This window comes from Amblyomma americanum, chromosome 1 (genome assembly GCF_052857255.1).
Source record: "Amblyomma americanum isolate KBUSLIRL-KWMA chromosome 1, ASM5285725v1, whole genome shotgun sequence".
Lineage (NCBI taxonomy): Eukaryota > Metazoa > Arthropoda > Arachnida > Ixodida > Ixodidae > Amblyomma > Amblyomma americanum.
The window spans coordinates 76,726,169-76,750,445 of record NC_135497.1 but is presented as its reverse complement, the minus strand read 5'-3'; the positions used below and the strand labels follow the sequence as shown (position 1 = coordinate 76,750,445).

The window sequence follows — 24,277 nt, the reverse complement described above, 5'->3', positions numbered from 1 at the left end:
TATGGGCGACCGAATTTCTGATAGCGTTGGTGGAACGCAACAGCCACTGGGAGCGACCGTTCGAGTGAACGGCGCTAAATAACAAAACACTTGGATCCACATATGCGCGTCCACATGTCGATCAATGCGCGCTTGCCTCCGTACTTCTGCAGTCCCAAAAGCGTGGCTTAGTTTATTCGTCTATTTTCTTTTCCTTGCTTCGAAGAATGAAACCAGACCGAAGGGAATTTTTCGCGGTTGATTATTGTAGCATTTTGCTCTTTGCAATAACATTTTGCTCTTTGCACAGTTTGCCATTCTGTTCTTTTCTGCACTTTGTGCTCCGTCGTATGACAGACTGCTTCCATCTTCTGTGGGTACACAGCTATAGACAAGCGTCAGGCCGTGACGTCAAAGAGATGTGGTGGCGCTGGCGTCAGCAGTGACTTTCGTTGTGTAGGCAAAAAGCGGGACCTTTCGCATCGGGTGCGCCACGCTTGCGTGTTTTTGGGCACAATTCACGGCGTGCCGACAAATTGTGGTGCGGTTGGTTGAGCCGCAATGCAAAAGAAAGAAAGAGGCATAAGTTTCCACGAGTTTATTGCAGTCAGATAGGCGCGAAAGCGACGGGCAGAGGCCGAGGAGCAAGACAAGTTCGGCGACGGATCGGCGTCGCGGATAATTTGCTCGTGGGTTATTACGCCGAGCTCGTTTCACCCCTTGGGTTATTGCATAGCGTTTCTGAATTCAAATCTAATAAGTTGGTTTCTGCCTCTGACTTCGCATCGTTGTTGTTCGGTCGCGTGGTGAACTGTGCAAAAATCAAGTAACGCCTGCAACTCGTTCTCATTCAGTCGTGCTCTCAGAATAAGTTTAGGCGCGATATTCCGTGTGCTTGGGATCGTAAGTTGAACGCAGGGGGCCATTTTCAGATGCTTATCACCCGGACGACGTCCCGAGCAACACTTCGTGCAAAAAAAAGACAAAAAGCTGCCGCCAGTCGCCTTCAGCGTTCACACCGTGCCACGCTTGAAGAAGCATCGCACTCGGGTAGTAGCACGCACGACGGTTTTGACTCTGTTTTCATTTTCGCGAATTTCAAAAGGGGTGTCGTTTCAACACCAGTCCAACGACTCTAGGATCTCGACAATGTCGCGCAGTGCTATTTCCCAAATTATTGGAATTTTTCACATTGTAAGTCGATCAGAACCTGGCAAACACATCAAATTCCACGCCAAAAGCCACTCCAATCAAGCAGAATGCGCACACATGAATAAATTCTAAAATAAGAAGCAACATTTTATAGCTTAGCAGAGTGAGCGTAAATTTCGTTTGGAGCTCGAGGAAAACGTCTCTGCATGCGCTCGTGGAGCTCTCGGATCGCATTTGCCTTATTCAAAGCAGCTATATTGTTCAATTAATTTCCACGGTCTGCGGAGTGAAGCGGCTCGATGAAAATAGGAAGCACATTACAAGGTTCGTCGTGCGGAGAAAGCTGATTCGCGTCGTGCATCACGTCGTCCTATCTTGCACTAGCGATCGGATATGCTTTATCGGCCCATAAGTTGAGAACTTGTAGCAACATAGCATAGCAACATAGCTTAAGTTGAGAACTGTGGACGATTAGTTCCTCCCCATACCTCGTGCCTTCACCTGCCGTAGCACTGCGCTGTTGCTTGCCGCCAACTAGGAGTGGAGAAGCACCCGATGCAGCGCTCCACCTACTAATTCTGTCTGGCGAACGGGCTGAAAAAGCACAGAACTACTGTACGAGCATCAGCAAAAATGTTTCTAACCACAAGCGACGCGCACGTTTTGAAATATTCGCATACACCTGTTGGTTTCGAAGGCAGCGTAGCTTGGCGCAGTGTAGGCGTTTTGCCTACACCCCGCGTCGCTGCCGACCGCAGCGCCATCTTTGTTAACAAACATGACGATTGTTTATAGCTTTGGCTGGCGTGTCAAAGAACGACTAATGGCGCGATCGTTTTCTCTAAGACCGCAACAAACACAGGGACTATAGAGATGACTACGGTACATCGCCAGCTTCGAAGTGAACTTTTATTCGACGAACTTATTTATGCGCGTTGTCTTGTCCACCTTCTGCGCTAACGTTTGTACATAGAACTATGCACCAACTAGCCCAGCAACAAGTGTTATTTATGCAGTGTTCAAATTTTAAGAAGTAAGTCAGCGCTGCCTTATAGTTACTTTTTTTTGTCTTTCTTGCGCTGTGACAGAAAACGGATTGACACGAACGTGCCCACTCGTCAATGGCTGGTTTGGTTTGGTTTGGTTTATGGGATTTAACGTCCCAAACCGACTCAGGCTATGAGGGACGCCGTAGCAGAGGGCTGCGGATAGTTTCGACCACCTGGGGTGTGTTTTAACGTGCACTGACATCGCACAGTACACGGGCCTCTAGCATTTCGCCTCCATCGAAATGCGACCTCCACGGCAGGGTTCGAACCCACCTCTTTCGGGGCAGCAACCGAGCACTATAACCACTGATCCACTGCGGCAGCCGTTAGTGCTAATAGACGGATGTTAATGTTGCTCTCCGTACAAAACGTGTTCAACTGGGTGCCAAGGAGACCCCCCCCCCCCCCCAAGAGCTGTATTCACAGTTTGCCTATTTGACTCAAAGCACTAGAACGCGATAATTATTGGTGGTATCGTCTTCGAGTCAGTAGAGCAAGTTTTGATTCGTTCAGAAAACGTGGCTAAGTTTTTAAGGAAATATATATACGCTCCGCTAGACAGTTGCTTGAGCATATATTTCTTCCATCGAATTTATCCTGACGCGCTCCAATGCATTACGTAGCGCTGACACACGAGGAGATGGATTGGCCGCTGCTCTGAAGAGAGACAGCCATCAATATTGGGTGGACAAAAAAGCAGCTTTAAAAAAAATATCTAAAACATCCTTCCGATGGCACGCCCCAAATACTTTTCGTCAGTGGCCTCAGTCAAACCAAAAGTGGATCAAAGGGAAGGGCACTCAAAGCAGTAAGATGGGCTATAACTATGAAAGCATGGATGTGAAATAAATTCAGCGCTTTCGTTTTTCCTTAGACTTATTTCTGGTTGAAGCTCTCAAAAATCGATTGAGACGCAAAGCTCCACAAAAAATAAATGGCGTCCCAAATATAACTCCGCAGTCCCAGAGCAAACGACAGCGAGAAGTTTACTCAGAGAAGTTTCCGCCTATCTATATGTATGCTCATTCACGTTTCTTGCTACCAATCCGGTGTTGCAAAAACTTTCGCTTTTGGTTTTGCACTTGCTCAGTGCAACGAAGAGGGGTGCCCTAAATGCATGTGTTTTCCTCCGCGAATGCCGCAATCCTTCCTCAGTGCCTTGGAAATCGTCAAGAGAGGAGTGTAAAGCTCAGAATCAGTTTAAATAGATGCTTTTACTGAAAGGGACGGGGGTTGCGTCCTTGCTTGTCGTAATTTTTTTTGTTTCATGCTTATTATTTACCGAAGTCAAAGTCGGCAAGATGAAAGCGTTTTTCTGGAGCATATGGTAACAAGGTGTATACGTTAGTACTAATAAAAACACATCGATCACTTAACGGGAAGCTGGAAACAGGTTGCATACTGTACAGTGCGTCGGCCCTATATCAAGTGAATACATTTTCAATGCGCAAGGGTAATCTTTCTGGAGCAGCCAACGTGAAGCCTCACGTTACTTCCAAGACGCCACGTACAGTCGCAGACAGAATATGAAACACGCGTCGGCGTTTCAGTTTTCCCCTCGCTTTGCGTAGAGAAAACGGAGAAGTTCAAAGCCCATGCGCACAAGCGGTATTTATCTGCATACGTATGAAACACCCATCAATTTTGGCTACGGAACTAGCCACAAGAGTTTGACGGCCGAAACCCGGTCCATATCGTTCTCTCCGCGAGTGCGCATGCCTTCATTAAGCGCATTCTGAGTAGAAGAACGTGGGTTTCATAATATTAATTGGTTTTTGGGGAAAGGAAATGGCGCAGTATCTGTCTCATATATCGTTGGACACCTGAACCGCGCCGTAAGGGAAGGGATAAGGGAGGGAGTGAAAGAAGAAAGGAAGAACGAGGTGCCGTAGTGGAGGGCTCCGGAATAATTTAGACCACCTGGGGATCTTTAACGTGCACTGACATCGCACAGCACACGCGCTCCTTAGCGTTTTTCCTCCATAAAAACGCAGCCGCCGCGGTCGGGTTCGAACCCGGAAACTCCGGATCAGTAGTCGAGCGCCCTAACCACTGAGCCACCGCGGCGGGGGCAACGTTGGTTTGTAAAATGAATATTTGAAACTGACTTTGTTACTTTAATTTTTTTTCAAATATCGGTAAGAACTCACTTTATGCACTTTGAATAAAAAGAGAGAAATTAACATATTAACGAAATGATACCACAGGATGGAATTACGATAACTGCTGTGAACGCGTTCTGTGCTTCGAGAGCCGTGAGAAGCGCAGCCTCAATGTTACGGCAATTTCGAGCGGCTAAGATAGTACCAAAACACTAGAAGCTGGCAACAGCACTGTACCGGTTTCGCTGTTAAGACTTGTTTGGCGCCTGCTTGCTTAAATTCAGCCAAGACGATCACGAAGAATCTTTAGTGGATGCTTTAAGGAAGTGAGTGGGAGATTAATAACACCTGCTATTACCTATAGCTCCGTAATTTTTTTAATGTTTCTATTTTTAACGGGGTAATATTTTTTTGGCATTTCCACTGGGCTGAGTTTCCACGCATCATATTGATGACTCATTCGTTTATATGAGCATGGAAACAGAACAGAAACCCCTCCCAGATCCTTATGTAAAAATGCGGTGCCCGAATGCAGTTCAAGAAGCGTGACCTTCAGGCGGAATTCATCCCTTGTGTGCTGTGCATTATAGAACCAAATTACTTCGTTGTATGCTCTCCAAACGGAAAGTAACAGAAACGAGCGAGCGACCGGCCGTGGCTGCCGCCCGCAACTGATAGCGAGATACAAGAATTGTTTCGAGTTCAAGAAGTACAGTTTATGAAAAGTATTTGCCACGGAACTTGCGTACACAAGCGCACCCCAGCATGCAAGTAATCTCGCGCATTGATTTCCGCGTCAAGTGTAGTATCATGAAACTAAAGGTCCCGAAAGCACGCACCAATTTGGTTTCCAACTCAATTGCCTAATCTATGATTCTAAACCTCCTAAAAACACTCTCGCGCTCAAGTACGTCCACATCGAGACAAGAAAAAACTACGCGAACAAAGCAATGGCCGCCCATTTATGCGACCGTTTTGACTATTAATCTATGTCGGTGCGTTCACAGGAGTCGCTGTCGTACCGTGATGATCACATTTTTTTTTTCATGTACTCTCGACACCATTGCGCTCTCTAAAGAGAGGCGACTCTTAATGAGCCCCTGCGCTTCCGGCAGCCGACTTTCAGTGTGAGGAGCGCGGTACCCCAGGAACGAAAGCTGCTGCACCGACAAATCACACGGAGCACCGTTCAAAAGAAAACGAATGCGTGGCTTGCCTTTTCCCACGGAAGAAGATGCTTTGTGGTTCGTCCTTTCTTCCTTCCTGTAAAGGCCTCGGTGAAAGCAAATTAAAACAGTGGGCGGAGGGGAATGTGCCTTTTTATTTCTTCTCTTTGCCTCTCTTTTGTGCTGCAATCTGCGGCACTTTTCAGCGCCCCGGGTAACAAATGACGTTCTGAGGAGGGCGGCGCGATACGATCAGCGCGACGTATCGACGTCCTTGTGCGACGCCGAGCGGCCGCATTGATTCGCGGGTCAGTTAATGTGTCGGGACATCGACATGCTCCATCGTGTCGGCGCCGGCCCCAGATGTCGCGCGTGTCTCCCCCGCTTGTCCAGGCTGCCCACACAGATCATGTGTCGCCCCCAGAAGCGTGCGAGAACGCGCTCTGCACACACGCACACGGTGCGAGAAGGAAGGAGCGCCAGTCGCCGTTGTCGAATCCCGGGATGTGCAAGCCCTGCGTGGAGAGGACAGCGCACGGAATGAGTTGCGGCTTCGCCCCCTGTTCCCGGTAGCGGGCAAAGCGCCATCAGGGCGCCGCAATGTTTGATCTGGTCGACGACTGCGTTGCTCATTAGCCCGGCTTTGTAGTCTTGTGGAAAAAAGTCACCTTTACAGCTTCGCCATATATGCGATGTTGAGTGCATGGCAAAGTTGGGCCTGCCATTGTTAATGGTGACAAATCTTTTTTTCGCCGCGGCCAATTTGTCTCTTTTTTCCCTTTTCGGCCCATGAATAATAATCTTGTTTTCTGTTTTCAATGTATTAATTGCCCCTGCTGTGTTCTTGCAGTAAGACCGGTAGTATTGTAAATAACTAAAAAATAATACGCCTCTCTCACCTCACACCAGACAAGGCGGGCATAAGGCGTAAGTTGCTGTGCTTCTGCCCTTTCCAGTGCCAAATATGAAATGGCGTGCTCATCTGGGCTGTCTTTAGTTAATGTTACTTATTAATTTCAGCGTTACTAGGAACACAATAGGTTCCTCACTAACTTATATGTAAAGCTCGAACCGTTGTTTATTTAATTCGTCATTGTATCTCATTGTTAAATGACTCCGACTTGCTTTAAGCTAGTAGCGTTTCGTATTGAAGATTTTAGTCAAATAGAAAATGTTGTTCAAGCTAACTTATATGCACAGAACCTTAATTTGCCTACTACAATGTGGCTTGTAAGGTTAGAAGAGTGTTTCGTACAATATTTTTGATATCTTCAAGCCAGGTCTGCTTGAAAAGAAATCCGGCATGAGAGGTTTCACTTCAATAAGAACCCGTAAAAAAATTAGCTGCGGTTTAACTTCTGCTGAACTTGGTTAGAGAGCGAAAACTATGGTGTATCGGGCAAGTAGACGCGGCTTGGCGTCGGTAACGTTGAGTGCGTTCCGCACACCGGATAGGCAGCGCGCCCACCCTGTCATCCTGTCAGGTGGCAGTTACATTAATGGTTCATCGCGAGTGGTTGGTCACCCAATGAACGCTGCGGCCTATTCTAGCGCGCTCTACCAGCGAATCGAAAGATCAAGGGCAAAGGCCAAAGGTCAAGTGGTGCGACACCGTGGTGGATCACATATGCTAAGGCCTATAGCCACACTTGACCTCTGGCTCACTTGAAGGTCGACCGCCAACGCACGGCGAAATCGGCTTTACCTAGCGTAATGAAGCTATCGCTTCAAAACTGGGGAGGGGGGGGGGGGGAACACTTCAGCTCCGCGTTTAAGGGTATGGAGCGACAGCGTTTTCTCTTGCCCACGCAGGCACCATTTCGTCTTCCACAATCAAAATCATTATGTCAAAGAGCGCACGGTATAAATATAAAGCCCCCCTTTAATCAAGCCGTTTACGAACGTGTCTTCTGCTTGGCGTAGAGGTAGCGTAACTCGCAACCCGAGGGTCAGGGGTCCGATTCCTGTATAGGCTACATAGGCGCGGTTATAGGCATACAGCGATGGGTCTGCTGCACAGCAGCTTGAGAGGCGACCCTTGTGACGTGAGAGCCATCGTCTGCTCCGTGTGTGTATGCGAGTGAGCAGGAAGACGACGGCCCGTGCGCGTGGCACGTTGCTCGCACCTGCCCCGATCGCTGAAGATACGATGCGCCGCTAATGTGGCTGGCGCCAGCTATAAGAGCCTCTTATAACAGCCGCCTTTTCGACCAATCCGGATTTTTCGGTAACGCCAACGACGACAGAAACGCCGACACCGGCTTTTCTGCAGAACGGGTTTACGCTGTCGCATAAAAATTGACGAACTTGTACAGGGCCGGTTCGACCTTCCTTCCGGCTTTTGCACCGGAAAGTTTTCGGTTATCAATGTTAACGTATTCAAAACAGAAACTGTGAGCCACTGTGCGGATTTCGCGGAATGTGTCTGGCGCAGCAGAATATATGCCAAAAACACTGCGTGTTCGCGCAAGTTACACTATTACAGCAAATAATATCGCTCACTGTGCATAAACTTATAGCATTGTTTCATTATAACAAAATTAACTCTCTACGCGAAGTGTGCAGGGGATTATAAATGATGGGGTTTCTTTGCCTGGCATGCAATGTGGTAAAAATTACCATTACTTGGAGTCCATGACGCGTAGCTCTCTAGTCAAAACAAAATCTTAGTGCCATGCAAAGCGAGGTTGCTGATGCTGATGAATTGTCTAATCATCGGGCATGTTTTGAACGCGTTCGAGCTTCCCTGCACGTTTCATCATAACTCGCACCGTCTGCTGAATGCATTGCCTTTGATTATTCTTAGTCAAAAAGGCCTAAAATTTACTGCATGTTGAAGTACTTCATACCTATTATGATTTGTCATTGTAACTGCACAAAGTGTTTTCTATTTATTAATTAGTTGTTGTTATTAAAGCTTTCTGTCTATACCATGGACAACTATTCAGTTGCGAACGCAGAATTAAAGTTCCGCAAAATTTGCATGAGCGTACTGGAGGGTTCGCATTAGATTCATTCGTTCCATTCGGCCTCATACGCGTACAGGGTCAGTTTAGGAACAGCGATTCAGCTCCTTCGATTTTGTTCCATTCTTACATGAACCACCACGCCGTGTATTCTATCGCGGTGATAGCTTGAGCGTTCGGGGAAGCGTGGTGTCGCCTAAGCAAGCGTCGAATAGCGAAAAGGAATGAACTGAAATGCTTTCTTGTTGTTGTAATTCCATTTCTTTAGTTTACGCTTCAAAAAAAGCCTTTATGGAGAGAAGTAGTCACACTTAGAAGGGAAGCCCTTTTATTTCGCGGAAAGTTTGCACAAAACCTCTCACTACGGAGAGTCGAAAGGAATTTACGGGTCACGGACAGCCGCTGATAATGAGGCTTCCAATGGAGAATGTTGCAAGCGCACCTACCGCTTCTGGGACGTAATGAGCACTCGAAAGCGCAGCGCACAAAGAGCGGGGGCCAGTTTTATGGTCCGCTCATTTCACAACCAGGTCTGTTGAACAAGAGCGCTCGCGAGACCCACAACAAGCTCGAGATATGCGCATAGCAGGACACCCACAATAGGTGGAGCCGGCTGCACATTCAATGTTCGCCAGAGCGTGCAAACTGCAAAGCGATTTGAGCCACTCCTGTGTATCCATTTGACCGCCCTCCGCGGGCCAATTTGCGCAGCCATGCGTGAACCCACTCGCTGCTACGTGCGAACATGTGCCGTCGATCGATGGTTGTTACGCAGGATAAAGCGGGCCTCTGCTTTCATCTCTTTGTTCCGCCTTTTTACTCGTCCGCGGGCTCAAATGCAAAGTAATGGCCGCCACGCGAAGTGGATTTCCGTGTTCACTTTTCCTCAGAACGCAAGAGCTAAGTGGATCGAAGTGGCGGGCGGCGGCGGGAAGACCCGGAGGAGCTGATAATCACAATGTTTCGATTTTCCTCGCGCACTCAACAGGCAGCCGAAGCGGTGCTTGACCGGCACAAGGGCGGGAAATGGAAGAATTGATAAAATTAACGACCGGGAGTGTCACGAGCCCACCTGCTCTGTCGAGGTAGCGGCCTTCTTTCTGTACGGCCGTGTTTGACTCGGGCTAGAGAGGCAAATGGGGGAAAGCTGCAGTTCGTCCGGTGAAACAGGTGTATCGTGGGGCATTCCCCTGTCGAATCACTGCCGCTGCAACGAAGTGAATGGCACTGCATGTGCCTGCGTGCTCGTGCGATGCGTTGGCTTCTGATTAATTAAATACACACTGCCGCTTAGCTTGCGCAAATTCAGCGTTTTTCCGTAAGGAAGTAGGTGTCGCACGGCCATTCGACAGATAGACAAGAGAGAACTCTAATGTGAGCAATGGGATGAGAGGTGGGCTTGTGTCAGCTGGTCTTCACTATAGGGAAAGGGAATGACAGAATTAGGGAGAAAGAGATTAGAGGTAATGACGTCATATTTTACGAAAAGCTTCTACGCGCCAATAGGGGCCCTCCAGTTCAGTAAGGCGCATGTGGACTGAGGTCACGGCGAGAAAAAAAGACTTTGACTTGTCGGTTTTTTAAATTATTTGGCTTGAATGACAGAATATAAAAAAACGAACGGACACGAAGTACTCAGGAGAAATGATAAACGAATTCGTGTTTATTAAGATTTGTTTTCAAAACAACAAGAATAAATGAAAAAGCAAGGAAAATCGAGAAAGAGAGGTTATCTAGGCGTTAGCAATTATTCGAGAACACGGGAGGCAACTGTGTAAGAAGTGCAGGTTTTGTAGAGTGGGAAACCGGACTAATCTTATCCTACTTTTAAAAGTACAGACGTATTCCTCACATTTAGTTTTGTTACGTGGTTCTACTCCGCTTCCGCTTTGTTGGTCTGAATGAAACGTAAGAAGCAGTTGCTAGTTTGCGCTTCGTGTTATGTGTCATGTCCGCTATTTTTGTATGTTTTACTAGCGCGCTCGAGCAAAATATGAAGGCTGGCATTTGTCCGCTTTAAGTAAATGCAGTGCGAAGAGACAAAAGGATGTTAACTGTGTCCAGTATCCAGCCCATTTTGTCCTCTTGATGCTCCAACACGGCTCAGCACTTGTGAGAGAGCCACGCGCAATATGAACCAGCTGAACGTCAAATTTTGTAATACGTCTTTGAATGGCGACATGATAGCATGTGCCACGAATTACGCGTGTCAGAGTGTCTTTCCCACGCTACGAAATCTCATCTGTGGACCGCCATAGTTGCTAAATAGCTCCTTCCGCGTGTTGGTGCCAAATAGGGGTCTTTTCATCGTTGCCTTGTTCTCAACAGTGAACCTCCAAGCCACAGTGTAACTTTCCTAACCGTGAAGTTCCATCTTGTGCAGATGAAGTTGTCTGCAGACGACAGACCCGCGTGTCTCGGCGAAGATGAAACTGCCTTCCCCACAGAGTCTCACACCTGGCAGCGGTCCGTACTGGCGAAGCTTTCGGAAATTGTCGCTGGCCATATATTGCGTCCGCGAAAGTGTTACCCAAGCATTTAACCGATCGCCTTAGGAGCAATTTATATGCATGGAACTCCAGCTTTCGCGAAGAACCGGAATTAAGCCAGAACGTTTGTTCATTCGCAAGCAAGTTGGCCGCATTGTCGCGCTGCAACCCTTTTCCTCTGTCCATCCGCTGTCGCAACTTTTCTCGCCTCCGTTTCCTCCTCGCGCTTCCTCCGTCTTTCGCCGCGCAGTCGATAGATGCGCCGTGCAGCGGCGGCGCTTCGCGGCGCGCGTCAGACCACGGGGCCGTCTCGAACGGATCTCCCGGCAGCCGGCCGCTTGGCTGCGAGCAGCTCATTAAAGCACCGGGCGGTTAATGGAGCCTCGGGCGCGCACTTCTACCGACCACGGACGCGCCCGCGCGGGCACTGCAAGAAAAGCTGCCGGCAGCGGCGTGTCGTTCTGTTTCGCACGCCACCGTGAAGAATATAAATGACGCATATAGGAGCGCCGGATGAGAGCTGGCTCGCGGCTCGGACACAGGGCGCTATCGTGCCGGCGCTCCCGCATGCGCGCACAAATAAAAACACACACGCTCGCGCCCTCTAGCGCGCACCAGACACGCACACGTACGCACACAAGCACACACGGTCGTGTCGCTCTTTTTCTTACTCGGTCAGCCGGGCGGTAGGAGGCTGGATCTTGCAGCGCGCCGCCTCTTAAACTGTCGGTTGCAACTTTTTCGCTTGCTTATTTCGCATTGGGCTCAGTTAAAAGGCGCCGTTTATGCTGATGCGGCCCCTGCTTAGGCAAACGGCCGCTCCTTGGCACGTATGCGCGCCGTGCTGCTGGTGCCGCCGCTGTTTCCGCTCGCGAGCGTTCCTTTCTTCCGCCCTGCCTTCCGCGCACTCTCGTACGAGCCTCCGAGCGACGTCGAGGCGCAGCTGGCGCGTTTTTGTCCTTTCTTCTTTTTTTATACGATGTGTCTGCTGTTCCCGGCGGTGCAGAACTGAAAACAAAAAGATTCTGCCTCGTTATTATGAGGGAGCGCGCGTCCTAGACGTCGGCGCCAGATCGAAATGCGCACAGCAGCACGAGCGAGGCACTCAGCCCTTCTGTTGTGTAGCGGGGTTTTAACAACAGGTATAGAAGACCGCTTCCCGTTGCTGCTTTCTGAATCCCATCAGCGTATACTCTCGCGTATATTCCCCACTGAAACAGCCTTCATCACTGTTATTCTTCTTCAAAGGGTTTGACGAAACTAATTCTGGTGAGCAAGCGATCATTGCGTAAAAAACATTAACAAAACGCACTTAGCCACGGCAAACGCGTTAAAAAGGAATCAGTGGTTGACATTGGAGATCCGTACTCCCTAAGCCAAAAAATTGGCTGTGGTTTAGCGCTGGTTAAACCTGGAGTGACGCGATAGCTACAGCTGGCCGAGTGGAACTCACTCAGTCGAACTGCAAAGTCAGTCTATCGCCACTGCGTTTCGTTGGGCGTTCCTTCTTCATCTTTGTCCCTGGACGTGGATTCACTCTCCCCCTCTCACCCCCCCCCCCTCCCGCCCGCACTCTGTTTCGCCGGCGCGCCGCGCCGCCGGCAGGTGCTCCGCAACACGTGACCAACAACGCGCCACGTGACCAACCACACCACCATGGCGGCGGCGCCATGGTAGCCACGGCGCCGCCACGCTGAAGGCTCGAAATGGTACTGTAATGTAGCTATCGCTACAAAAGATGCCTACATGGGCGTAAAATCACTTGTCATCTAGCGCATTCCCTCTTGTGAACTGACCTTAGTAACTAACTTATTCCCGGTCAAGGAGATGTTTTCTGGACGCAACTGGAATATTATTACTTCCTACAAGGATTTGGTACGGGATGCAGAGGGCATTTTTTCCATGCCCACAGGGAGGCTTTAAAGGTAGCCTCTGGCAAGTAATTTTACAACCATTTATGGCTTAATGAGAAAACTACGGGAAGATTAATTTACTTAGTACACGAGCAGGGGCCACGACCGCGGTGAATTCATGCCCAAGGACGGTCACCCGCGCCAACAGCTCAGCGGTACTGAAGCTGCGCGTGGGACGATGTTTGGGTTCCACGAGAGAGGGCGTGGGCGCGCGCAGGTAAGGAGGACAGGATGACAGTTGGCGCCGCCCCGCCGTCCGCCCGGCGGCAGGAAGACGAAGCGGTCGCTGGGAGAAGCGCCGTGCATGGTGTGCACCCCACGACAGTTCGACCGTGGCTCTATCCTTGCGGCACCACTCTCGCGAACATGCTTCCGAACGGCGCTTAACTCCCATCGAATCGAACACGGCCTTTCATACCTTTAAGTAAATCGTGCTGCTATTAGTGCATTTCGAGCAGCGACGTTGCCCTCAGCTGCACAGGTAGTACGCGTACAGCAGTTGCTATGGAACCTAGCGAAATTGCCCCTTAATGCCATATACTGCGTTTCACACGAGTATATACCGGTTTCATTATGACCTCTGCACACCAAACACATCGCACTTCATATCGCCACAGCACAAAGGACAGTCGAAACTGTCGAGCAGACGGCTGCGCCCACCGGCACGAGCAGGCGTATTCACTCCCACGGGATTATACGGAGCCCCGTACTGCACGTAGTTTTTCGCAAAGTTGTGGCCGCTCTTTCCAAAATCAACGTGCACAGCGTATTTGAGGTTTGTATCTCCCCCAAGCCGTTGGTGTGAACTGCGGGTTTTATATTACAAGGATTGTTTATTTTTTTCAGACGCTACGCGTGCACTCTAGGTCAAGACATGGTGAAAGACTAACCGTAAATTGAGATTCAAACAAACAATAAGCATATTTTACAAACCGTGACGGTGCCGGCACAAAAGCATGCAATTGCTGCTTCGCGAGACCAAGTGATTCTTGTGGTGGTGCCCATCAGATCGAGAATAATGCTTTCTGATGTGTCCTGAGTTAACAGGTTGGTTGTAAAACACGAAAATAACATTTCCTTCGACTGTCTGCATATTTTTATTGGTCGCTGCTTGTTTCGATTGCTGATCGTCAGAGGAGAGGGAGCATTCGGTTTAAACGGATATCTGAATTAGTTTTTAAAACCCCTTAAATGTTATTCTAACGTAATATAGTCTTGATTACTTCCTTGTAACAGCCCATTATGGGCGTTACACAATAATACCCTTCGTTGCGAATTCCGTTAGAAAACAAATGCACCCATACCCAACCTGGTTGGAGGTTGATCAAGATCAACCTCGTAAACGCAGGTTTTTACTAACATGACGAAAAAGATACGGTTCAGGATGGGAATAAAATCGAGTCACGTGACGCAAATGCCCCCTCAATTGGCGACGGGTATGCGATCAGTAGATGAACCGCTTTTATTTTCCAGCGAGAGAATAAATGTCTAGAGCATGGGAATTGAAACAGTATGTGTCCCTTGGTAACCACCATTTGAGCAGATTAGTGTTTAGTGTGTATGATTTCCTTGTTCACAGTGAAAGCGAAGGCATAAGAGTACACACTCTTCCAAGAGCACCGTTTACCCAGGAGCGGTATGGAGCCTATGTCAATAGTAAAGAGCCTAGGGAATACGCTCCTAAGCGTCTAGTGGAGCCCTGGTAGCATCCATGGTAATTCCGAGATTTGGAGGCGCGTGTACTAGGTTCTCTCCGACCTGCAAGAGATTTTCAACTCTGCCGATGTGCAATAATCCCCATAGTAAGGCCCAGAACCAAACCCCTTGCGCTGTTTACCCTTGAAAAAGGGGGCACTGCTAGGGTCTTTCAAGATAAACAGGTGAAGTTGCGCCCGTTTCTTCGAACAAGACAGGTTCACGCGAAAGATCCGTTAGAAAGATTACGATATTCTGGTGCTTCCTAGAAAGATACTATGCTGCCACTGCGATGCTTCATATATTCGGCAATGTGCCAACTCGAAACGAAAACTGAGGCAGCAGCACCAAAAATGAATGGTCGAGGAGCGCACGGTACCCGATGCCTTGGTTGATAAAAAAGAAAAAAAGAAGCAGTGGTCGCAACATGTACTGAGTATTGAGTACTAACGACAACACGAAAAAAACACTTCTTGTGTGCGCTGGGAGATTTTCCCTGCTAGTTACTGAATAAACGCTACTGCTTAACTGAAGAACACTGGAGGTAACACCGCACTTTTTACACATAAAACCCGCGGTTGTAGTTTCGGTTACAAACGCTTAAGCACCCATCATATCTGCCGCGTCAGACGCTGCGAACGAAAGCGGGATTGTTCCCGTGCAAGCACAAATATTCTAATCTAGCAGTGTTGGCCAGTGCTAACATCCGCAGAAATAGCTATTAAGATCGCGTCTTCCAGTTGTCAGATGCGAGGCGAATTGCGAGAAATATTGCAGAGAACTTACTGTGCATGCAGTGTCCACCTTATTTCGGCAAGTGCGTGTGGATAGGGTAGCATAAGTTGAACCAACATCGTGTCCGACGTTTCTTTTTACGCTTGTTTCCCTCGTACAAAACTGTGTGCATTATCTTCCTCTTGCAAAAGGGCCTGGCGCCCAGCTCATTTGTTTGCCCCGTTGACACCCGAAACTCATTTCGAAATTTTCAGCTCCGCGAACACCGGCTCGCTCGAGCAGCTGAGCACGCGATCCCGGCGGCAGCTTCGACAACTTGCAAAGCGCAGATTGCGAAGACCCTTATTGCGGGGCCAACCAATATGGGCTAGCTCTTCGGGGGCTGCGCAGGGCCGGGCCCCGGCGGCCATCTGAACCGCGCGTCCACGCCGCGATTAGGCAGAATCTTGTCCCCTCCCTTCTGTGCTCTACCGTGCTTCGGCGCTAGCTAGCGCGCTCGGGGAGGAGGGGGGAGGGGGGGGGGGGAGACGCCACTGCGCGGCCTTCAAAAGTGCCGAGTCCGCGGTGCGCGTCAGCGTTCCGGAGTGCGTGGACTAATTGCGAGCCCGCTTAATTATGCCCGGCAGATATGGCCGTATTATTGTGTCCGGGCTCCGATGAATGCCGGTGGGCGGCGTGGGTCGGATTCGGTCGACTGGGACGCGCGCCGGCTGCCGCAAGCCTCGCCAGGACGCTCTCCCCCTCATGCACTACTCGCGAGAAACTCCAGAGGTTACCCGCGCTCTGATGAGATCTCTAAGACGTCCGTTACTAGGTTTGAGCACGCCTGAAATTGGACAGTTTATACAGTCTGCCCGCTTTTGCGTGACAAGGAATGGTTTCACGCCTCCCCCTCTTCCCTCACTCTTCCCGGCTTCTAATCGTCCTCAACGGTATGAGACCGTGTATCGAATCCCTTTCCAATGGCGGAGGCCTTCTGGACGCTGTACGTCAGGTCGCGCTGCGGCCAGGTCCGCTGCTGGTGTCGTTTCTGTGAGTTGAGTTGAGTTGTTGCATGATACAGGTGGGATTAGCCATGTTTACTCTGCCGGCAATTGCTCCACCGTAGCGTCATTTATATGTTAATAACGACCTAAAACCAGTAGGATCTGCCCCGGTATGAGCACATTCGCTTATAATAGTACATATTCCACTCTCGCAGTCACCATATATGCACACATTCACTCACAGCAGAACAAAGTCTACTCCAGAAGTCACTGTCTATGCACATATTCAGTCACAATAGAACATAGTCCATTGCAGTGCCACCATCCATGCACACATTCACTCACAGTATAACATCGCCCACTCCAGAAGACACCACCTACGCACACATTCAATCACAGTAGACCATAGTCCGTTCCTGCTGTCACCATTTAGAAACAAGATCCGTGTCCTGCAGAAAGGTTAAAAGAAGGCGTGCAGCCTCCCTTTTGCATATCTGGTTTCCACTCTAGTAAAAAATGTCCTGAACTGTACTTTGAACGGCTCCTGTCTTCTTGAAGGAAGCGAACATCACATACCTTTCCACGTTGTACACTGGGCAGCACATAATATAATGTTCGATATCCTCGTACACACCACATAAGTAACATGGTGGAGACGATGCCGTGCCCGTCTTATGCATCCAGGCAGGAATACGAGCAGAGCCCGTGTGAATTCGAAGTAGTAGAGTGGCCTGGGATCTTCTCAGTCCCTTGGTCACACATGGCTTGTGGGGCGCACTCCACAGGGTACTGAAATGATCGGGCACCGTTTCTCTGAAGAGACTTTTTCCATCTTGAGGTACTTTTGGTGGATTTCTTGACAGAGCTTTATGGGCGAGACTGTCTGCCACCTCACTGCCTCTGACTCCTATGTGAGACGGAACCCATTGGAAGTATAAAGTAAAGCCTCCGCTGTGCAGATTCTGCACCAAGCGTAGAGAGCTTATAGACAAGGCATCAATAGGGAAACCGCGCTCTAACCTCTGAAGGGCAGATTTTCAATCAGTTAGGATGACAACAGGTTGAGCCGGACAAGACCCCAACTTCCGTAAAGCCGCCTCAAAAGCAACACTTTCGGCCGTTGTGGAGGATATAACAGCAGTAAAGCGTACGGACCACTTACAGTCCAAAGAAGGAATGTAAAAATCCGCTGAGCTAGCTTGTTTGACCTTTGTTACGCCGGGGTAGCAAGACCGGCTGTTGTGATGCAGGTAGCGTTGTTTGATCTGAGTAGGGATGAGGAAGGCTGGAAGCTGACATTTGGGACAACGAAAACACAAACAGGTTTACTGGCACTTAGGGAAACTTATTTACATATTTTACGAAGGAAAGAACAAACAATCAAGAATTCAGAGTTCATAGCGTCGAGCGACTAGATGAGCCTTTTCGCCAAGGCCCAGAGCGTTCGTTCCGGTTCAGGATGCTTGTTAATTACAGTAAGGCTCCGCCCCTTTCACCAGGAGGTAGCCCATGGAACACGAGGCACAGATCACGCGGAGCCCCGTAGGAATGGGCGAGGAGGATTCGGAGGTCCACTGCTACTTTGTACGAACACGAGGCACAGATCACGCGGAGCCCCGTAGGAATGGGCGAGGAGGATTCGGAGGTCCACTGCTACTTTGTACGAAGCTGTAGGTACATCCATCCAAACACCGACACTTGTCAGACACTGTTAATTTCGGGAAGGCGCCGTTGTCTTCTTCCCCTGTCGTCTGACCACCGTCGGTCGCGTCTTGCGAGAAAACAGACAAAGGGAAGGTCATCTCCCCCCCTTCCTGAATTGCGTGGGAAAAATTCCGCTGGCGAGTTCCCAGCACATCTTTTTTTTGTGCGGTCCTCGTGGGGTCAGTGATCTGTTTAAGTTGCCGCTTTCACGTGGTCATCCCGGTCGATGAATCTTCGCTTTAATCGCTGGTGTGGATCCCGTTCATAACACATTGTCCACAGAACCATCCGTGAAAATTTGAAGATTGCGGACGTACTCGGTTTCTAAATGTTCAAGTACGAGCGAACGCGTTGCTGCCAAAGGAGAGCTGCGCTTTGCGCTCACATGGGAAATTGTGACCTTACAGTCGTGGGTCGGAAAAAACAAGGGGGGTTTCGACTGTTTCCTTTGCCTTCAAATATTAAGGTCTAAATAACTAAGAGTATTGAGTGACAAGTGGGCCTTCGACTCATATCTCTTGCAGAGCCGCTGGAGAAGGGATTGCCCAGCGGCCGTCTCTCCTAGGCGCACAAGCATTAGTAGTCTATGAGAAGCGATAAGGCTAAGATGTTTCGATAGAGACTCTTGAAGTACTGCCTCATTCGCAGCCGCCTGAGGAACTCCAATGGCTCTTCATAGACCCTTTCTATGAAAAACTTCGAGACGTTCAAGCTGTGATGCCGATGGGGAAATTAAAGGTAATTGATGCATTATGCGAGTGACCACCAGCGCTTCATGAAGTTTGACCATTGAAGAAGGATGGTTTCCCCATTGCTCACGTGCAATTCTACGGATCACATTGAGACGCGAAGATATAGATGAAACAATCGCGTCTACAGCTTTTCGCCACTCTAGACGGGAGTCAATAATGACGCCCAGGAAACGCGCGTGGTTGAATTGACGGATGCAAGAGTGACCGAGGTCTATCTTCAACCACGCTTGACGTCTTCGTACACCTGGAAAGAGAATACAGCCGGGTTTGTCCACTGACAGAGGCAACCCCACACCTTGAAGGTAAGCTTGTGCCGAAAGTATAGCCTGTCGAGCTATCAGGGCTAATCGCTTGTGCTGGTAGCCAGTAATCCAAATACAGATGTCATCAGCATATATTGGCATACGCACTTGCCTGCAATTTTTTTTTTCAACGAATCTGGAAGGCAAGCCATTACGACGTTAAAGAGCGTGGGGGAAAGAAGACTTCCTTGAGGCACACTTCGTGATAGAACCCTTTCCGTGCTTAAGGTACTCCCTAACCATACACGAACCGCACGATCACCGATAAACGTGTAAATGAATTTTTACATATGGCCCTGTATGCCCATGCCTTGCAAACTGTTTAGAATTGAGCTCTGAAGCACGTTATCGCAAGCTTTCGCAACGTCAAGAAAAATGGCTAAGGTGGAAAGGCCGAAAGCTCTCTGGTGTTCAATGTGACTGACCAAGTCTAAGACGCTATCTTGGGCACTAAGACCTCGGCGGAATCCTGTCATACATGATGGCAGTGCCTTGCTGTCCTCAAACCACCATGATAAGCGTTCATTTACCAGCTTCTCCATCAACTTAGCTACACAGGAGGTCAATGACACAGGGCGATACGAGGCAACGTCTGTCATGTCTTTGCCAGGCTTCAGTACTGGAACTAAATGTGCCACCTTCCATGACGGAGGAACATCGCCAGTCTCCCAAACTCGATTGATGAAGTTGAGGAGCTCCTTTCTGAGTTGCAAGGGCAGATTATTCAGCATTTGATTGGTGATGCCGTCGGGACCTGGTGAACACCGGCGCCGCAGGCCACTGAGCGCAGTCTGAAGCTCACGAAGCGTGAACGGGACGTCCATGATAGACCTGCAGGAAGCAGGTGGTGTATATATATCCATTCCTGAATTCGTTTCTGTGCTTTGCAGCATACCCCAACGCCTGTTAGTTGGGTCTGAAAAGACGGGCTCTCCGACGACACCCAGTATGCAAGCCCTTCTGTTATCTCTTTTTATAGCAACGAGTACGCAAACGAAAAGCCCCTGATGCGTTAAGAGTGAAACGCTGAGAAGCCGGGCTCGGGGGGAGCGCTGCCAGCAGTGAAGAAACGCAAGCACCATTGGGAAAAAAGTCCCTTCGCGTCATGCAGAGAAGGCTAATAAAGGCGCCATGAATCGACGCGGCTGTGAAGGTGTGAAGGCTAAGCCAGAATAACTTTGAATATAAAAACAAGAAAAGCACAGTACCAAGAAAACTTAAGGGGGCTTTGAAACACCTTCTGGGGAGAGTACATAAACTCGCTCAACCACTATATTCTCGCGTCATGAAAACCTGAGCCAAATACTATACTTCGACACACAGCAGAGAATCCACAATCGGTGCGAAAGTTGGCGAGTCCTTTCCGGCGAGTACTCTCCGGGAGTCTTTTCCGGCGCTGCGCGCCGTTCGAAATATCGAATGACCGGCGAAATTGCGTTTCGATATACTGCGAAACTTTTCTATACTTTTGCACAAAATTTTTAAGGGTATAATAGTGTGTTCGATTTATCCAATAATTCGTGCTATCCGGGTTCGATATACATGGGTTCGACTACACAACAAAACCTATGTGACCCATGCGCACAGGACGCCTGCCCATTTTCATCAATGGATACGACACAGTTGCTAAACTTGGAGGGTGCCCATTAAATCTTGATTGGAATGCCTTGGGACGACCACTGTCAAAGAACAAACAACGGTGAAGGGAAGGAAACATCAATAAATAAAGCGTGGCTTTCACTACTATGACACCCGCAACGTTGCGTGCATTTGTTGTTTGTACGTGGGACCGATGCCTCCATTTCATTATTCTCATCGTTATTACTGCTCGACGAGACCCGGTTCAAAAAGGCCACGTAAATGTTAAAGTCGACGTGGCGCTTCAGGTGCCGTTCTCGTGCTGTTGATTTTCATTCATGTAGCTATCAGCAGTGTACAATACAAGCGCTGCAACAAACTTGCAAAATAAGACTTGACTGCTCCTTCAACAAGCAGCGCCCACTAAAGATTTTCGCGATCATGACGTAAGGTAGAACCATTGATCAGCGCCAATTCCAAGCTCCAGGCGAGCTTCCAACAATGTTTATTTAATAAACGGAGGCACATGCTCTCGTTGGGCGCCTATCCTTCGTCTCACGAGCACCCTGCAGTGTTATGCTGGCTACTGAACGTGACAAGGAGCGATGAAATAAATGCGCAACAATGTGTCTCTCCGCACTCCTATTCCCCCTCACATGTACTGCACGCATCGCGAACACGACGGTGAAATTTCCTTGCCACAGATACGGGCCCCGAGACGGGAGAGTTCACAGCGCCGTCTCCTTCTTGGTCGCATAACCAAAAAACTCGGCCTCGGTTTGGAGCGGAAAGCCACGTTCGCTTGCCTAAATGGCGGGCGCGACTTGTCGCTTTCGCGGCAATGCGCGAAGATCTTGAGGCGTATACCTCTCAAGATGGACAGTACGGCGGACTGAAGTCATCACAAAGCGGGAGGGGCAACTCTTGCGCACATTCTCTTGCGAATAAGCCGCCGCGGTCGTACGCTGCGCGGCGGCTGTCAGCATGCTTTGAGGTCCTCGTTCTTCGCGATACAGCACTGCGGCCTACGCTGATATCGCCTCTGCTACGCGATGAGGAGCTGGCTTATTTTGCAGCTGGCTGTGTCACGCGATATTGTTGAAAGAGAAGTGCGGAGGGCTTATCTCATGCTGCTCCCATTTATCTAAATTGTTCACGCTAGCATTACGGTGTAGCATAAATGGCTATGTGCAGAAAATGTTCACTGCGCTTTGATATGCTCCACTAGTTTGTCCATATTTTTTTTTCGGCGCGCTACTGCTACTACTGCGCTACTGTTGCTGTTGTTGAAGGTGACGCCCAGGAGGAGCGGAGGAAAAGAAAAAGATTAAGGAGGGAAAAGAAAGTCAAAGAGCTTAACCAGAACTTTCGGTATTACTACTGGTTAACTGAACGGGATTCTTTTCTTCTGAGGAGAAAAGAATTCGCGGATACGTGCGGAACTGGCTCTATTCATTGAAACGAAATTTTTTGCGCGAATCGACTAGGAATCTTAGCGGTGGGAAAATGACTTCACTGCATTCATCATTCATTCAGGGCCGTTAGAAATACAACAATCCCTAGCTGCTGCGTGACTTTGTGAGGGCAGTCATTGTTTCCGGCCCCTTTTCTGACCGTCAAAGGAGGACCACGCAGTTCGTATGAAAAGCGGCAGCCATTCCGTTTAAACGAGCCGTGGTTCTGCGGAGCTCTGACGGCGCACTGCGATTCCAAGGCTCAACAAAAGAAGTAGGAAATGGTAGCGGCTTTAAAAATGAGAACCGAGAGACCAGCGTGGGAAGGAGAGCCACCGCAGCGGCGCAGTATGTGTGAAGACCGCCGGGGCTCTCTCTTTTCCTGCGCTATTCTTTCCGGGGCGAGACACTCGGGCGCGGCTGCCTTTCGAACGGCCGAATTACCACCGCGGCGAAAAACTGTTCTCAAAGCGGCGAGAAAGTGCCCGCGCCTCACGCCGGCGCTGTGTCCGGTCCCGCAGACTGGGCGACGCGGGCGGCGCCTGGTGAGGGAAGAAGCCACTGCGGAGCTTTTTATCGCCAGGCCTGTCCGGTCATCAGGAGAGAAGAGAAGTTGCCGATTTGATCGCTTCCCGTGCCTGTCGCCGATCGGGCGACTGCGCTCGACCGGCGCCTGGTAAGCGTTTTTTGATGGAATCTGCGATGGAGATAGCGGCGGCTAATGCGGCTAAACGGAATGTCGCACGGGGAAGCGCGTTTCCTGGGCGCGTCTCCGTCATTGTGTGTATACACGGCGTCCCACACACCTGTGCGCGCTATACGTCACGAGCGGGATAGATGTCAGGAAACGAGAATTCAGCTGGAGCAACACAGCAGTTCGGCGTCGGCGCGGTCATTACCGAGACGCGCAGTCTCTGTGCGGAGAGCGACGGTCCAGAGAAATGAAAAGTGAATGGTGGTGGAAACTTTTTCGCCAGACATCGCGCGAAATCTCATTTACGAGCTTCGGCATTGTTTGCTTGCGTTTGTTGACGTGCAACATGCCTACGTGTTGCTGTAGCCCATATTTTCTTATGTTCCGTGACCGCTGTCTTCGTCATTGCCCATGGCAAGTGGTTCTCGCCACGCAACATGGATAGATACTAATATATATTAATCAAAGAAATGTCACAAAATGAATACCTATTGATGTCAATACATAAATCACCTTTTTTTTCGGTATGTCTTAGCGCTCTGTACCTTAAAGGTATACAACAGCCGGAATGCTTGGCCTAGTAAATGAATATTGGGCACTGCTGACAATTATTTGCCGAGATCAGTGGACACATGGCATGCATCTGGAGGCAGAAAATCTTTCAAGGGATTATCGCGAACCACTTCTGTTCGAATAGTAGCCCTGAATTTAAGCCTGCAAGATTATAATGGGATCACAGGTCGTATACGCATTGTGTTCGTAAAGTGCTCAAGCCGAGTACAGCCTTAGCCAACGTCATCGCACGGCATGTTTTCCTACTGAGCCATGTAGTTGAGCCTTTTCGGCATCCCTAAACACCAAAAGGTCTGAAAAGCTGACACCGGAGGGTTCTCGTCACTCTGCAAAGATTTAGAGCTTCAGAGCCGCCATCAGCTCCCCTCCACACGGCTGAAAAGCGAACCACGTGGCGCTAGGACCTTTGAACAAGAGTGTACGTTCTCAAAATACGCAAAGGCAGACTTGTATGATGGTTACTCAAACCTGATGCCGCGAAGCCTATCTAGAACGTCCTCTCTTTTTTCTGGCGTGCAATACGTAATCATTAGTTCTGCTTATTATCAGCAGAACTAGTCTGTTGTGGCACTATCTTGACGCTTCCTGCTTAAGAACAGAATGACAGTTATCATGCGTAAGCGCATTGCTTATGCATGACAGCGAAGGAACGACAGTGGTCTGAAAGTTCTGGGCTTACATGGCTAGCACATTAAGCACGCACTTTCTACCAACTTTTTCCTTCATCAACTTGTTTTCCCTTTTCTTCCGCAGGTGCGGGAAACAAAGGGTCCGACAACGATGACGTGGACGAGGAGACGGAAGTTAAAAATTTCAAGTATTGGGCAAACAAAAGTAAGTAACCACAATATTCTACTTCACTCTTGTTCTTTAACGCTAAACGCATTACTGCTACCGCATAATGTTGCACGATGGAGCCTTAATGGCATCCAACAAGCCGAAATCTGCAAGCGTATGTTCGTCACTGAGAGATTGTAACATCATAGAG

At 49.2% G+C, this 24,277-nt stretch overlaps 1 protein-coding gene and 1 long non-coding RNA gene across 3 annotated transcripts in view; one reads left to right on the top strand and one right to left on the bottom strand.

Moving 5' to 3' along the window:
• LOC144113074 (Kv channel-interacting protein 4-like) overlaps positions 1-24,277 on the top strand; it is a 507,008-nt gene that overhangs the window by 226,923 nt on the left and 255,808 nt on the right. For both annotated transcript variants that reach the window (XM_077645978.1, XM_077645980.1), the window contains one exon: positions 24,043-24,123. In XM_077645978.1, the coding sequence (XP_077502104.1) occupies positions 24,043-24,123 (81 nt within the window). The remainder of the gene's footprint in view (positions 1-24,042; positions 24,124-24,277) is intronic.
• Positions 5,586-24,277, bottom strand: part of LOC144113075 (uncharacterized) — a 48,455-nt gene continuing 29,763 nt past the window's right edge. Inside the window, exon 2 of the long non-coding RNA XR_013310606.1 lies at positions 5,586-5,963. This is a non-coding gene — a long non-coding RNA (uncharacterized LOC144113075). The remainder of the gene's footprint in view (positions 5,964-24,277) is intronic.